The 13,769-nt window shown below is 46.9% G+C and overlaps 1 protein-coding gene across 1 annotated transcript; it reads left to right on the top strand.

Annotated features, from left to right (window-relative positions):
• The first annotated feature begins 1,929 nt into the window (after positions 1-1,929).
• LOC115589375 (GTPase IMAP family member 4-like) lies at positions 1,930-2,619 on the top strand. The gene has a single exon (XM_030430217.1). The coding sequence runs from the start codon at positions 1,930-1,932 to the stop codon at positions 2,617-2,619; it is 690 nt and encodes a 229-aa protein (XP_030286077.1).
• Positions 2,620-13,769: the final 11,150 nt, after the last annotated feature.

The following is a 13,769-nucleotide window of genomic DNA, read 5'->3' as shown; positions in this document are numbered from 1 at the left end:
GTTCAATGTATAGAGTCACAATTTTGACTACCTGTCTGGACAGGTTTCCACCCTGCAGGTCAATCTCAGCTGACAGTTTAAAAAAAAACTGCTGCATTTTCCTTTTAATAGTGTAATGAACAGTACCCTGAGGCTACGTCAGGTCTTACAAAGGAGAAAGCCAGAGAAGTGCAAAGCTCAATTAATTACAGTTTTTCTCGATTGTTTACACTCATTTTCTGAAAGCATGCCTCATGCTCTCAGAACTCTACACACAAATCAAAAATCACACACACAATGGGCAAAACCCCTCAATTCTCCTGCAAAATGAAACTTTACATTCAAAACAATATTATTTCTTCTCAAAATGGTGTTTTGTTTTCAAATGACACACACAAACCATCAAATGAATAGACATTTATAAGAACCAGTTGAACACTGATGTGCTCAGTGTAAAACACTATGATGAATCGAAAACACTTCTTCTTCATTCATCATACAGTTTTTATTGATTGCTTTGATGCAGCAGTCAACTCAAACTCCACATTTTCAAAACAGTTAACACACAGGCCGAAACAGTGGCACTCATGGTCAAAATGACTCATTTTGTTTGCAAAAGGCTCTAACCGTGCCAAAACATTTAAAATATGCAACAAAAGCTTATTTTTCCTTCAAACAACACAACTTGCAAACAAGAGTATGAGCTCTTCCAATCAACCATTACACAGTGGACAACAAAATACAAAATACAGCACTCAGTGCGAATCGGTGCACCATTGCTTGTCATTGTGGTCTATTACTCTACGTAGCTTTCATGCCAGTGCCATTTGTTGTCAAATTTGCCTTATTGCAAAGAATTGAATCCAGAATCAGAAATGCTTTGAATATTGTTTTTATACTCAGAACACACAAATACACGGTAACAGATATTTTATTTTTCCCACAAACACAATGTACACAGTGTACATCCCAACCAACACAAAGTGCATATACAACAATATACTGTCTACATACAAAACAACAGAAGAATTTACTGTACACAGTTACAGTAAAAAAAAAACTAAAAAAAAACTGTGCAGCATGCTCTCCTCTGTTTCGGTCTGGCCACAGCACCTCATCCACATCACAAGCAATGTTTTCCCTGGCCAAGCAGCAAGAGAAACATCACCTAGCATGGTGAATCCAGCCATGAAAAGCACCAACTGCTATATATTTACATGCATCTTCCATAGCTTGGAGAAGGGGTATACGCATTTGTGGATTTCGGTCATACACTTTCCATCTCCAGGCAGAAAAAAAATTCTCAATAGGATTGAGGAAAGGAGAATATGGAGGGAGATAAACAACTATAAAGCGTGGGTGGGCAGTGAACCAGTTATGAACCAGAGCAGCCCAGTGGAAACTTACATTGTCCCAATTGACAACGTACCTGAGCTGCTCTGGTGGAATGAGTGTGTTGTGTAGGGTGTCCAGGTGTTTGCCCATGTGATGAGTCAGTACACATAGTAGGGCAATTGACATAGAATTTTGAATGACAGTATGTTCCTTGTGAAAACAAGAGATTGTCTTTATGAAAATTGTGCCAGATGCAGAGAATTGTGTGTAGTGTTTTATAAAAAAGTGTGTTTTAGAACTGCAATTTGAGTGTAAAGCAGGAATTGTGCTTGTAGTTTAGCAGAATTGGTTCAGGGGGTTGGTGCATCAGTTACATGTTGTGGTCATTGTGTCTCAAGTACCAGTTTTTGTGTGTAAACAATTGAGAAAAACTGTTATATATTGTTTAAAAATGATGTTGCCTCTCTCAAAGTGGTGAACAGATGTTTCTACTTTTTCCATATTTGTATACGTCACATGAAGGACAATGTCTGTGCAACTTGATGTCTGATTCAGTTTCACACATTGTTCTACACAGGACAGATCATAACAAATAACAAGGAGCTGAGGATAGTGATGGTGGGGAAGACTGGAGCTGGGAAGAGTGCTGCTGGAAACACCATCCTGGGACGAAAGGGTTTTGAATTAAAGTGCGCTTCTCAGTCTGTGACTGTTGACTGTTTCAAGTGTAAATGTGTGATAGATGGGCAACAGATTGCTGTCATTGACACTCCAGGCCTGTTTGACAACAGGTGTGATGAGACTAAAACAGTCAAAGATGTGAGCCAGTTCATTCGTTTTGCTGCTCCTGGACCCCATGTGTTTCTGGTGGTCATTAGTGTGGGCAGATTCACTGCAGAGGAAAAGCAGATGGTGCAAAAGATTCAAGAAATATTTGGCCAGGATGCAGACAGATACAGCATGGTTCTCTTTACTCGTGGTGACGATTTTGAAGAAACAACCATCGAGAAATTCTTTGATGATGACACCGACCTTCAAGGACTTGTGGCTAGATGTAACAACCAGTACCACGTCTTCAACAATAAGGAGAAGAAGGATCGCTTACAGGTCAATGAGCTGCTCCAGAAGATCAGAAATGTAGTGCAGAGGAACGGAGGAAGCCACTACACCAACGAGATGTTCCAAAAGGCAGAGAGGGAAATGAAAGAGGAGAAACAACGCATCCTGAAAGCAAAAGAAGAACAAATACGAAAAGAGAGAGAGGAACTGGAGAGGGAACTTCAGGAAGAACATGAAAAAACATGAAGAAAATGCAAGAGAAATACGAGGCTGAGAGAGAGAGGGAGAGGAAAGAGAGAGGAGGAGAGGAGGAGGGTGAAGCAGGAGATGGAGGAGCAGAGGCAGAAGGAGAAGGAGGAGAGAGAAGCAGAGAGGATCAGAGTGAGAGAGGAGATGGAGAGGCAGAGAAAGGAGATGAATGAGGAGAGACGGAGGGAGATGGCGGAGAAAGAAGCAGAGAGACAGAGAGAGAGAACAGAGAGAAAGAAGGTGAGAAAGGAGATGTATGAGGAGAGATGGAAGGAGATGAAGGAAAATGAAGAGAGAAGAGAGAGAGGGCAGAGAGGGCAGAGAGGGAGAACGAGCATAAAAACGAAAGGGATGAAATGAAAAGATTGTATAAACAGTTGCAACTTAAAACGGACGAGTTGAAGTACAGGCAAGAAAAAGAGGCTAGAAAGAAGGCTGAGAGGGAGGAGGAGAAGAAGAAGTATGATGATGATGGATGCTGTATTCTTTAATGGAGTTGAAGATGTTGCAAAGGCAGCTCTCAGCGCCCCAGGATGGATGTTTTAAGAGCCATTTAAAGTGAAGGTTGGTGAGTTATTTTAGAAAAATCTCTTAACATTCTGACAGCAATCAATAAATCAAATGCTCTGACCAAAAAAGCCTGAGAGAGAGACGGCAGAATATTTTGTTTCAGCTGAAATGTTTTTTTAAATCTTATAATGAAATGAAATGTAATAAATTGTTTGAGTGCTGTACTTTTGGTGTCTCTATGTGCACAACATGAAAATAAAACCTTGATCAATCATTCAATCATTATCATCACTCAAGCTAGATTTTACATTAAAATATTTATATATATCAAGTTTTCTTGTTTTGATTGTCATTTACTTTTGTTTATTCAAAATCTGTTTTCATATCCTGTTGTGGAAAATTCTCCTTTGTGAGGTACACTCAAAAAAATGATTCTTGCCCCCAATAAACATAAAGCAATACTTAATTAAAATGTAACTGAAATATGAAAATGTAAAGTTTATTTATTCAAACGAATAAACATAAAGTAAAAATGGTTAGTTTGAACTGAATGTTAACAAATTGAGTAAACCTTATTTGACTTGATCACGGATGTATGGACTCGATCCCAAAAGGCAGTTATGCGCATGTGCGAGAGTAAAAGGAAACGTCATTTCGTCACAGTAGTCAACCGGTGTGAAGGCTGCTCTGAGTCTGAACCCTGACCCCGGACTTGGCATACTGAGCAGGACCAGAACACATTAAGCGGGTCTGAGCGGGACAAATGTGGAGTGAAAGCTAGAAGGTAAGTAATGTTATTTATGAAGTATGCTAAGTTTAAATGTGATGAAGACGAAGCTAGCAGCACTGCTTCGACACTGGTGAACATAACGTTAGTCATGCTAGTTGTGAAATGCTTTAGCATTAGATAGCAACACAGCAAAAAAAAAACATTGGTTGTGGTACTCTGCGGTACTGTTAATGTCAGGCTAATGGCTGCTGCCGCTCAGGCTGCATCATATTGTCAATATAGGCCGATGCACCATATATACATCTTAGTGAAGCAATACTTCATACTAAGATATTGTAGAGTAGAAGTATAAAGTAGCAGACAATAAGTACATAAATATGTACAAGTACCTCAAATTTGTATTTAAATACAATACTAGAGTAAATGTACTTCACTCGCTGGCTTGTTCTACACCAGGCAAGCCAAACTACGTCCAGACTATGACAACATTAGAATTTATTTAATATAGTAAATGTAAGAACTTAATGTTAACTTAAGATCATATTAAGACAGTTACACAATCACACACACATCCCTGTTTCTCATCCTGGTTGGAAACTAACCTTGTAATATATTTCCATTACTTCCAGGTACAACATCATAAGGCCAAATCAACAAAGTAGCTCACGTCTTGTATGGGGCAATCTTTAGTGAAGTGTCAACAAAGTAACTACAGGGGTGAAAATAAGAGGGCTATGAACAATGTCCTGGAAAATGTTTTGAAAAGTGGAGACTTGTTATATTATGCCTTCTTTTGCAGAGTGAGGACATTGACCACATCCTTAGAGGTCTGTGTGTCTACCTCAGTGAAGACAGCGACACTGTCATTAAAGAGTACTTGGTTAGTAATGGCATTTTACTGTGAGCTTTCAGTAATTAACTTGTAATGTTTTCAATTTCAAACTGGTAAATATGTTTTTCACCATTAGACTGCCAATCATGAGGAAGCTGAGAGAGGGATTGCACAGACCACCATGGGGCTTTATCTGATTAGCAATGATGGTGCTGATGCAGTGGACAAGCCAGAGGATGTTGGAATGGTCATCGAGGGTGTGGAACTGCCACGCAATCTGCAAAGTGTCTCTTTTGGATGTGCCATGCTTTTCAGCCTGATTAACACACTCAACCTAAGCTATCCGCAAAAACTCAAATTCACTTTACCCTTTTTGTTTATTTTTTGATCCAACAGGTTTTTTTGGGATGTGTGCACCCTGTTGGAATTGTTAATGGAACAATTGCATTTAAAGTGTTCATAATTTGGGACTTACTAATAATGGATTAGATTTATATGGCACTTTTTAAGACACCCAAAGCGCCTGACAGGGTTCCAGGTTTCATTCATTTACCCACAGTCATACTAGTGGTGGTAAACCACGATAGTAGCCACAGCTAGTACTTGGGCCCTGGGGCAGACTGACGGAAGCATGGCTGCCATTCAGCGCCTCCGACCACCACCTCAGACATACAGCAGTCATACACATTCACACGTGGCAAGGGGGGTGAAGTGTCTTGCCCAAGGACACAACACACTGCATGAAAAGTGGGGTTTTCGTCACTGTGCGGCACTGTAGATTGTCGTGGAAGTTCAGGTTTACGACTGCATGTGGCAATTTTCAGGCAACACCGAAAACTGCTGTGAATTATTGGAAATTGGCGTGGGCCTTGCTTGGCAGTTGTCCCCCCATGACCCCCCTCCCCCTGATTCTAGGGGAGGCTTTAAAATGTAAATATGTAATATAACATATTTGCATGAAATATTTTGAGATAAATAAGATATTAAAATGTATACATAATTTCTGTTTAAAATGTGTGAATTTAAATTTAATGGGTTCTGAATGTTAAAAAGAAGTTAAAGTAATTGTCATTACGTGTGAGAGTTCATGACCTGTAAGAGTTTTTAGATTTCCGGGTTGACCGGAGCATGAGTGACGAGGAAGAAGGAGCGGAGAGTTAATGGTGTCGAGCAGCTGACAGTGGACTGTGTGTGTCGTCAGTGTCGTGTTTTATCACTAACAGACTGTGAGCTGTTGTCGGACGACGTGCTGTGAGTGTGTGAGTTGGACTCTCCATCGCAGTTGAAGTGTTTAGTGGACACGAAGCAAGTTCGGCTAAGCTAGTTAGCAGGAGCTAGGCTAGGCTAGTAGGAGCTAAGCTAGCGGCCCGGCCATTGTCGAGAGGAGGCCTGCGCTGACGGGAGGAGCTTTGCCGGGTCGCCACGGAGAGTGTCGCCGAAGGAGGCGCTTCGCCGCCGCAGAGGGACACGGAGGTTTATCGCTGCGAGCATTTTGTTCTCACAGACTAACCTCGCCTCACAACAAGGCCGTGACCTCCTGTTAGCTCGGAGCTATGTCTGCAAGTCCAGATTTACATACTGCCGATAAAGACGCCGTCGCTGTCTGTGAGGAGTTCAGCTCGGAGTCAAAGAGGGTAACATTAATTAGATTAGATCCGGTTTTGGTCAATGTGACTATTTTTCAGGTGCATTAAAAGATGTGATGTGTCCATATGCAGTGCATGGCGCAGTACTGATCGTCTTTATTGGTTGTTTTTACAGCTGCTGGAAGCGAGACAGAGTGCTAGCTGAGGATGAGGTGGGCCTTTGGAAGTGCGCCACCATGGACCTGATGTCTGAGGAGGAAGACGGCGGGTGTCTGGATGGAGCCAGGTGCTCACCGAGCTTTGTGCCGCGCTGCAGTCGAGATTAGAGGCGATTCCGAAGTACAGAGCGACGCACCACAGACGTCTGCAAAATGGACCGAATGCAGTTACCCACAGCTCCGATGCTTTGTACATAGTAGTGTGTTTGTGCTAATAAAGCTCTGTCTTTGAATGAATAGCACCTTCCTGGCACATTTTCCTTTCCTCAATAAATTAATTCATGTGTTTGATGAGATATATATGCTTGTTTAAAAGTAGTGGTTTCATCCAATACAATACCATTTTTATACATATTTATTTATATACTTTTAAACAAGCATGCATGCATATATATATATATATATATATATATATATATATATATATATATGTGTGTATATGTATATATATATATATATATATATATATATATGTATATATATATATGTGTATATGTATATATATATATATATATATATATATATATATATATATATATATACATATGTGTGTATATGTATATATATATATATATTAAAGCTGCAGTAGCAGAATTTTTCATTCGCCCTAAATCCCTGCTTTTTGCAGTAGGTGGGTTGTTTTTCTTTCACTGGTTGTGTGCAGCCTGGTTTTTTGTTTCCCTTTGACCAGCTAGCTCTATGTAGCTGTTGGCTACATAGAGGAATGGCCTCTCATGCCTGCCGCTTTTGCCTGGGTGTTATGGACCCCCGTGATGGCCATCGGGAGTGCCCCTCCTGTTTGGGCATTGCCCATGTGTTGGAGGATGTTGCCAACCCCTGTGCAGCGGCAGTCGAGCTGCCCAGGGAAGAACGGGCTTGCAGGGCCAAACGACTGGAACTGTCTGTTCGTGCAGGGGCCGCGCAACCTGACCCTTCCCAGTTCAGTGAGGAGGGCGTGCATGCTCCTAAGACACGCTCTCGGAAGCGCAAACATGAACGCACCCCTACCCGTAAGAGAAGGCGTGGCTCTGGTGAGAAGCAGGCGGTCCAGCCCCCTGATGACCCTGTGGATGCTCCGGGTGGCCAGGGTGCCCATGGAGACACCCAATTGCAAATCCTGGCTGCCATACGTGGTCTGTCAGAGAGATTGGGCAGAGTGGAGGCCCAGTGGCCCGCCATGACAGGCACGCCGGGGGAGGAGCCCTTGAAGGAGCCCTCCCCTGATGAGTTGCCCTCTGGTCAGGGAGATGGAGGTGATACTCCGGACGTCATCTCCCTGTATGCACGGGACTCACCTTTTGGGAGCGGCGAACAGTCTGACATTGCTGGTTCAGACGAGCAGCTCAGGTCCTCTGCGGTTGAGGGGATGTCTAACCTCAGCCCAGCTGGCGGGGGCGAGTCTTCTGCCATCGACATAATTTCCAAAATTATGAGTGCGGCGAAGATTGTGGGACTCAACATCCCAGTTGTGGCACCTGCTCCGTTGGACGGTGTGTGGGCTGGTATTTCCCACTCTCAGCACCCTATATCTGTTCCTGTGGCAGCAGATTATTTGCACATGCTCAGAAAATCTTGGAATGCCCCGAGTGGTGCACCTCAATTCAACGCTGGATGCCGGAGGCTGACGAAGGTCATGTACGCTCCTGACACCGGCATGGGGGACATGCCCCCCGTTGAGAGGGAGATGGCGGCCCTTACGTCTCTAGGCCCAGAACGGGTGACCGCTAACCCTCGCTGTCCTGTAAAGGAATGCGAAAAGACCGACCGCCTGGTGTGTCGCTCTTACAATGCTGCCACCCGGGCTGCCCGCTCGGGTAATGCGCTCGCCATTTTGTTGGCAGCCCTCAGGAGGACGGCTAACCCAGAGGATCAGGACACTATGAGCCTGATAGACTCCGCTCTTGTCACTCACTCCCAACTTACAAGGGATGTTGGTGTAATGATGTCATCTGCCATGATGTCCAGGAGGCAGATTTGGTTGGCGCAGACATCCCTTCCAGAGAACATTAGAAAGGAGCTCACAAACATGCCAATTGTGCCTGCACGCGTTTTTCATCCTGATGCTCAGGGCGTGTTGGACAAAGCTGAACAGTCTCGCCGCACTAGAGATTGTGTGCGGCGCACCTTTAGCATAACCACGGCTCCGAGGTATGGTTCTAGGGGTCCCCAGCATTCAAACCATCCCCCTGGCGCTCGCCAGGAGCCGTGGCGGCAGCATGCTGGTTTCCCGGCCTCTGGTAATAGACAACCGCCGTCACGCCGGCAGCAGCGGTTTCAGCCCCGTCCTCCCAGTAAAGAGGGGTCCCACAGGAGACGCCCCCCCAGGGCTACGGGACGACAGGCTGGGGCCCCATAGGGGTGGGGGGTCGGCCGCCGCAGTTTCCTCCCAGCTTTGCCTGGACAGCTGGGAGGAAAGGGTTTTGGACCCCTGGGTGCTGGCTACAGTGTCCACAGGGTACAGGATCCAGTTTCGGCGGCGACCCCCCCCTTTCTCCGGGGTCCGTATGACCATGGTCAGGGACCCAGTCCAGGAGAAAATTTTAGCAGGGGAAATTGTGACCCTTCTACAGAAGGATGCAATTATGAGGGTAGAGCCAAGCGAACAGCTCGCTGGCTTTTACTCTCTGTACTTCCTCGTGTCAAAAAAAGATGGAGGCCTACGCCCCATCTTGGACCTCAGACGCTTAAATGCCTTCATAAAGGTTTTGCCCTTCAAGATGCTGACCACGAGTCAGATCTTGGAGGCTGTGGAAAAGGGGGACTGGTTCACATCAGTAGATCTAAGGGACGCTTATTTCCACGTGCCCATCTGCCCAGACCACAGACCTTTTCTCCGCTTTGCCTTCCAGGGACGGGCCTACCAGTTCAAGGTCCTCCCATTTGGCCTTTCCCTCTCACCAAGGGTCTTTACCAGGGTGATTGGAGCAGCTCTGCGCCCTCTCCAGCTGTCGGGTATGAAAATCCTCCCGTATTTGGACGACTGGCTGATCTGTGCCCCATCCCGCGACCAAGTTCTACGGGATACGGGTTTGGTTCTCTCCCACATCCAGTCCCTGGGGCTCAAAGTGAACTGGACGAAAACCAACCTGGAGCCAGGTCAGCAGGCGGTCTCTGTCGGGCTGCGCCTGGACTCTGTCGCAATGTCCGTGTCACTCACCTCTCAGAGGGTGGGGAACATCCTGGCCCTCTTGGTCCAGTTCCAGAGGCTGTTGGGCATGATCTCGGCTGCAGTGGCCGTTGTTCCTCTTGGTCTCCTCAGGGCTCGGCCTTTGCAGAGATGGTTCAATGCTCTCGGCCTCCACCCAAAATTGCACAGACGTGCAAAGGTTCGGGTGACACACACGTTTCTCCGGGCTTTGCGCCCATGGAGGGACACGAGGCTCCTTCTCCAGGGTGTCCCCCTTGGGAATATTCCTTCGAGAAGGACGGTGGTAACCACAGATGCCTCCCTGACAGGGTGGGGAGCAGTGTGGGAACACAGGATGGTGCGTGGTGTCTGGGAACCCCCTTGGGGGGAGGAGCACATCAACGTCTTGGAACTGAGGGCAGTTTTCCTGGCGTTGAAGGCGCTCCTTCCTTCCATCCAGGGCAGGCATGTCCTGGTACGCACGGACAGTTCCTCCACGGTGTTCCATGTGAACCACCAGGGGGGCACCAGGTCACTGCGTTGCCTCCAGGTGGCGCAGACACTTCTGTTTTGGGCGGCTCAACATCTAGCTTCACTCAGGGCAGTCTACATTCCCGGCATTGCGAACCGGGCGGCAGACCTCCTGTCCAGGACGGGCCCTCTCCCAGGAGAGTGGAGGCTTCACCCAGAGGTGGTGGCCCTCCTGTGGGCTCAGTTTGGCATGGCCTGCGCCGACCTGTTTGCCTCTGCGGAGACAACACACTGCAGGATGTGGTTCTCCCTAATGGGCAGGGGGGGCCCTCTGGGTCTGGATGCTCTGTCTCACGAGTGGCCGGACGGGTTGTTGTACGCTTTTCCCCCACTCCCGTTGATTTCCCAGGTGCTCCACAGGGTCACTATGGGCTGTTACAAGGTGCTGCTGATAGCCCCTCGGTGGCCGAGGAAGCACTGGTTCCCCAGGCTCCTTCGCCTTGTCCACGGTCAACCCTGGGCCCTACCGGGCAGGGTGGACCTCCTCTCACAGGCGGAGGGCCAGATCTGGCATCCCAGACCTGCTCTTCTGCAGCTCTGGGCATGGCCCCTCCTCAGTCCCGGCCTCAGGGATTAGATGAAGCTGTTCTGAGGACTATAGGACATGCCCGAGCTCCCTCCACCCGTGCCAATTATAGCCAGAAGTGGAGTGTTTTCCGTTTTCTCCAGTCTCTCTTGGACTCAGGGAGGGCCGCTAGCACCATTAAAGTATACACTGCTGCTATTTCTTTCTTTCATGAGGCAGTGGGTGGGGTTACCGTAGGCAGGCACCCTTTGGTGTCGCAGTTCGTTAAAGGGGCCTGTCGCCTGCGTCCAATCAGGTCCCCCAGAGCTCCATCGTGGGACCTCCCGTTGGTGCTGAGGTCCCTGACTCAACCCCCGTATGAGCCCCTTGATCAGTCCACCCTCAAGTTCCTGTCCCACAAACAGCTTTCCTCTTGGCTATATGTTCAGCTAAACGAGTGGGCGAATTACACGCTCTGTCTGCGAGTGGGGATTGTTTGAGGTGGAAGGCAGATGACACTGGCGTGTCTCTTTGGCCGAACCCTGCATTTCTGCTGTTGGGAATCGTTATTGATTATTAATTATTAATTAATATGCTGTTATTAATTAATCACATTTATTATAGTTGATTAATGAAACCTAGGTAACTATGAGTCATTAATGAACACGGGGCACCACCCTGAAATCAGGGATCAATAATCAAATGATTTACCTTTGAGTCTCATAGCCTGAAAAATAGTCAACTTGTCAATATTATGGAATTATCAATAATTAGACAAGAGGGAAGGCGTGAATCCGAGCACTGGCCATCTCAACCAGCAGTTATTACAATATGGGATTGTGCAAAATAATCACAGATGCTGCTCAGTTAAAGTCAACAGTGTTTATTAAAGCTTTCTCCACAGAACAAACCACTTACTTTAACAAACAACAATTTCCTTCACAAAGCTAACAACATCGAAGCATACACAAGCCAAACAGGTACCTGGGTGGAGGCGTGTATGTGTATGTGTGTGTGTATGTGTGTGTATATGTGTATCAGGAAGTCCCCAATAAAGACTACAAAGATGGCCGAACGTGGCTTGGAAAGTCACGTTCGCCGGACTACAAATTGGTGGGCGTGACTTGGGAAGTCTCGTCTGAGAGACTACAGGGAAACACCGGACGTGACTTAGTGTCACGCGAGAGCGCGAATTCCGAGATGATGAATTCAGATTCACTGATTCACATACCTGGAACTCAAAAATGGCGGCTGTAACTGTATCGACCAAAGGTGATCACTACACGTGCGCGCGAGGTTTGAACAAAGTCAGCGGTTGCGCCGTCTTTGATCTCGTGTGCGGTTTGGTCACACAAGGGGTGAATCTACAAGGATGATACCCACTGTCCCAAAAAGGTAGCCGTGCTACCGGGGAAGTCCGTCTTTTCAGTCAATAAAGGGGATATGCTGGACATACGTCTTATGTTATAGCGGGGTTGTTAACTATGAGTTCACAACAGATCGCCAAAGAGTGCGTGTATCTCGGTGTGTGTGTGCGTGTGTGTGTGTGTGTGTGTGTGTGTGTTAGTAAAAGAGGGAAGAAGCTAAGCGGGGCTTAGCAGACGACAAAGAAACAAACACAAACAACCATGTGGCGCACAGCGGTCGTCTCTCCCTCGAACAGTGGCCGGCAAGCGAATCGAGGTTCGTTTGTCGTCCGCTGATCGAGCCGGAGTACGACGTCTTGTGGTCACACACGGCGGCAAGACCGTACAGGCTGGATTAGCCTGAATGAGCTCCTAGCAAGCGTAGCAAACACAGTTAGCCCACAGTGCGGGTAACCATAAATCGGACTCGGCGGCCCTTTCACAACAGAATACAAGCACAACAAAGAAAAACACGCTATGTACTATCTGTTTCTGCCCAAACAAAAGCCTCTTACTTTGGATGCCGCTTGTTGCGGTAGCGTGGGGTCCGTCTGACCCGAAGCTCCAACTCGTTCGGGAGCGCGGGCGCGGAATCAGCGTTAGCGTCCTAGCGACTGATGGCAGGCTGTCCACAGCGATAGGTCGACTCGTAAAGGGGACAGTTTTGTCCCCTCTGAAGATTCTTTCTTCCTTCTGCAGGTAATGAGGAGACGGCTGGGTGCCGCGTTCCTGGATCCAACGATTATGACGAACGTCCGAACAAAAATGAAAGTGAAACAAAAACAGTCTCTGTCTCGTCCAGCGAGGAGGGAACTGAAATTAGCTCAAGCAAAAAGGGGAAATGAAAAACGTTTCTCGGAGTTGTACCCTTATGGCAGCAGTTGCGTGAAACCGAAGTCTCTTCACAATGGACGCTGCCGAGTAGAAAGAGCAGGAGGGGTGCGTGACCTTTTAACGTGGGGGTGACGTCATTGTGATCCTGGCGGAGCTTCCGGGCTCACAGCCAATAGGGACCGGGTGACGTCTTGGGGCAGGTCAATCTGGTCACGTTTTTCACACCTGGTCGGTCTTTTTCCCTGTTCTTTGTTTGGTAATTCCTCGTGTGAGGCCCTAGTAGTTAGGCTTCTGGTTTCAACTACAGGCCTCTCTTGGTCTCTTTGTTTGAGACATGTGCATGCGGGCAAGAGGCCCAACAGTCCCCCCTTTGGTCCGAAGGGCGGGGTGCTGGCCACGGCCTTCGAAGCAACCCAAGGGCCTGACCGCCTTGGAGTCCAGAACACATGGGCGGTCCTATAATCCACATGTCCTTGAGATGAGAGAGTGATTATGATTTCACAATTCAGTTCAGTTCGGTTCAGTTCAGTTCAAAGCAGTTCAGTCAAGAGCGAAGCAGTTCAGAGCAAAGCGGTTCAGAGGCTAATGTCTGGGCATTGACAGAGAGGCAAAGTTTGGGCAGAAGGTTCTTAACTGTCCCTAGCTTATCTAAAACATTTTCACAAACAACACATTCAGCATTTCCTTTTAAAACACCAAAACACAAATAGGAACAAAGAAGAAAGGGAAAGATAGGTGAAGAAGAGGAAATGTGGTTGTTAGCAAATGATTAGTAAGCTCTTCTCAGTCCTTCAGGAGTACTGAGGTCATGTGTTGGCAATGTGTTGGTCTGTCCTGAAATGTTGTGACGTACGTTAGGAGGACAGAC

The sequence above is a fragment of the Sparus aurata genome, chromosome 10 (assembly GCF_900880675.1).
Source record: "Sparus aurata chromosome 10, fSpaAur1.1, whole genome shotgun sequence".
Taxonomy (NCBI): Eukaryota; Metazoa; Chordata; class Actinopteri; order Spariformes; family Sparidae; genus Sparus; species Sparus aurata.
The sequence above is the reverse complement of the archived record's forward strand: the minus strand, read 5'-3'. Positions and strand labels throughout refer to the sequence as shown.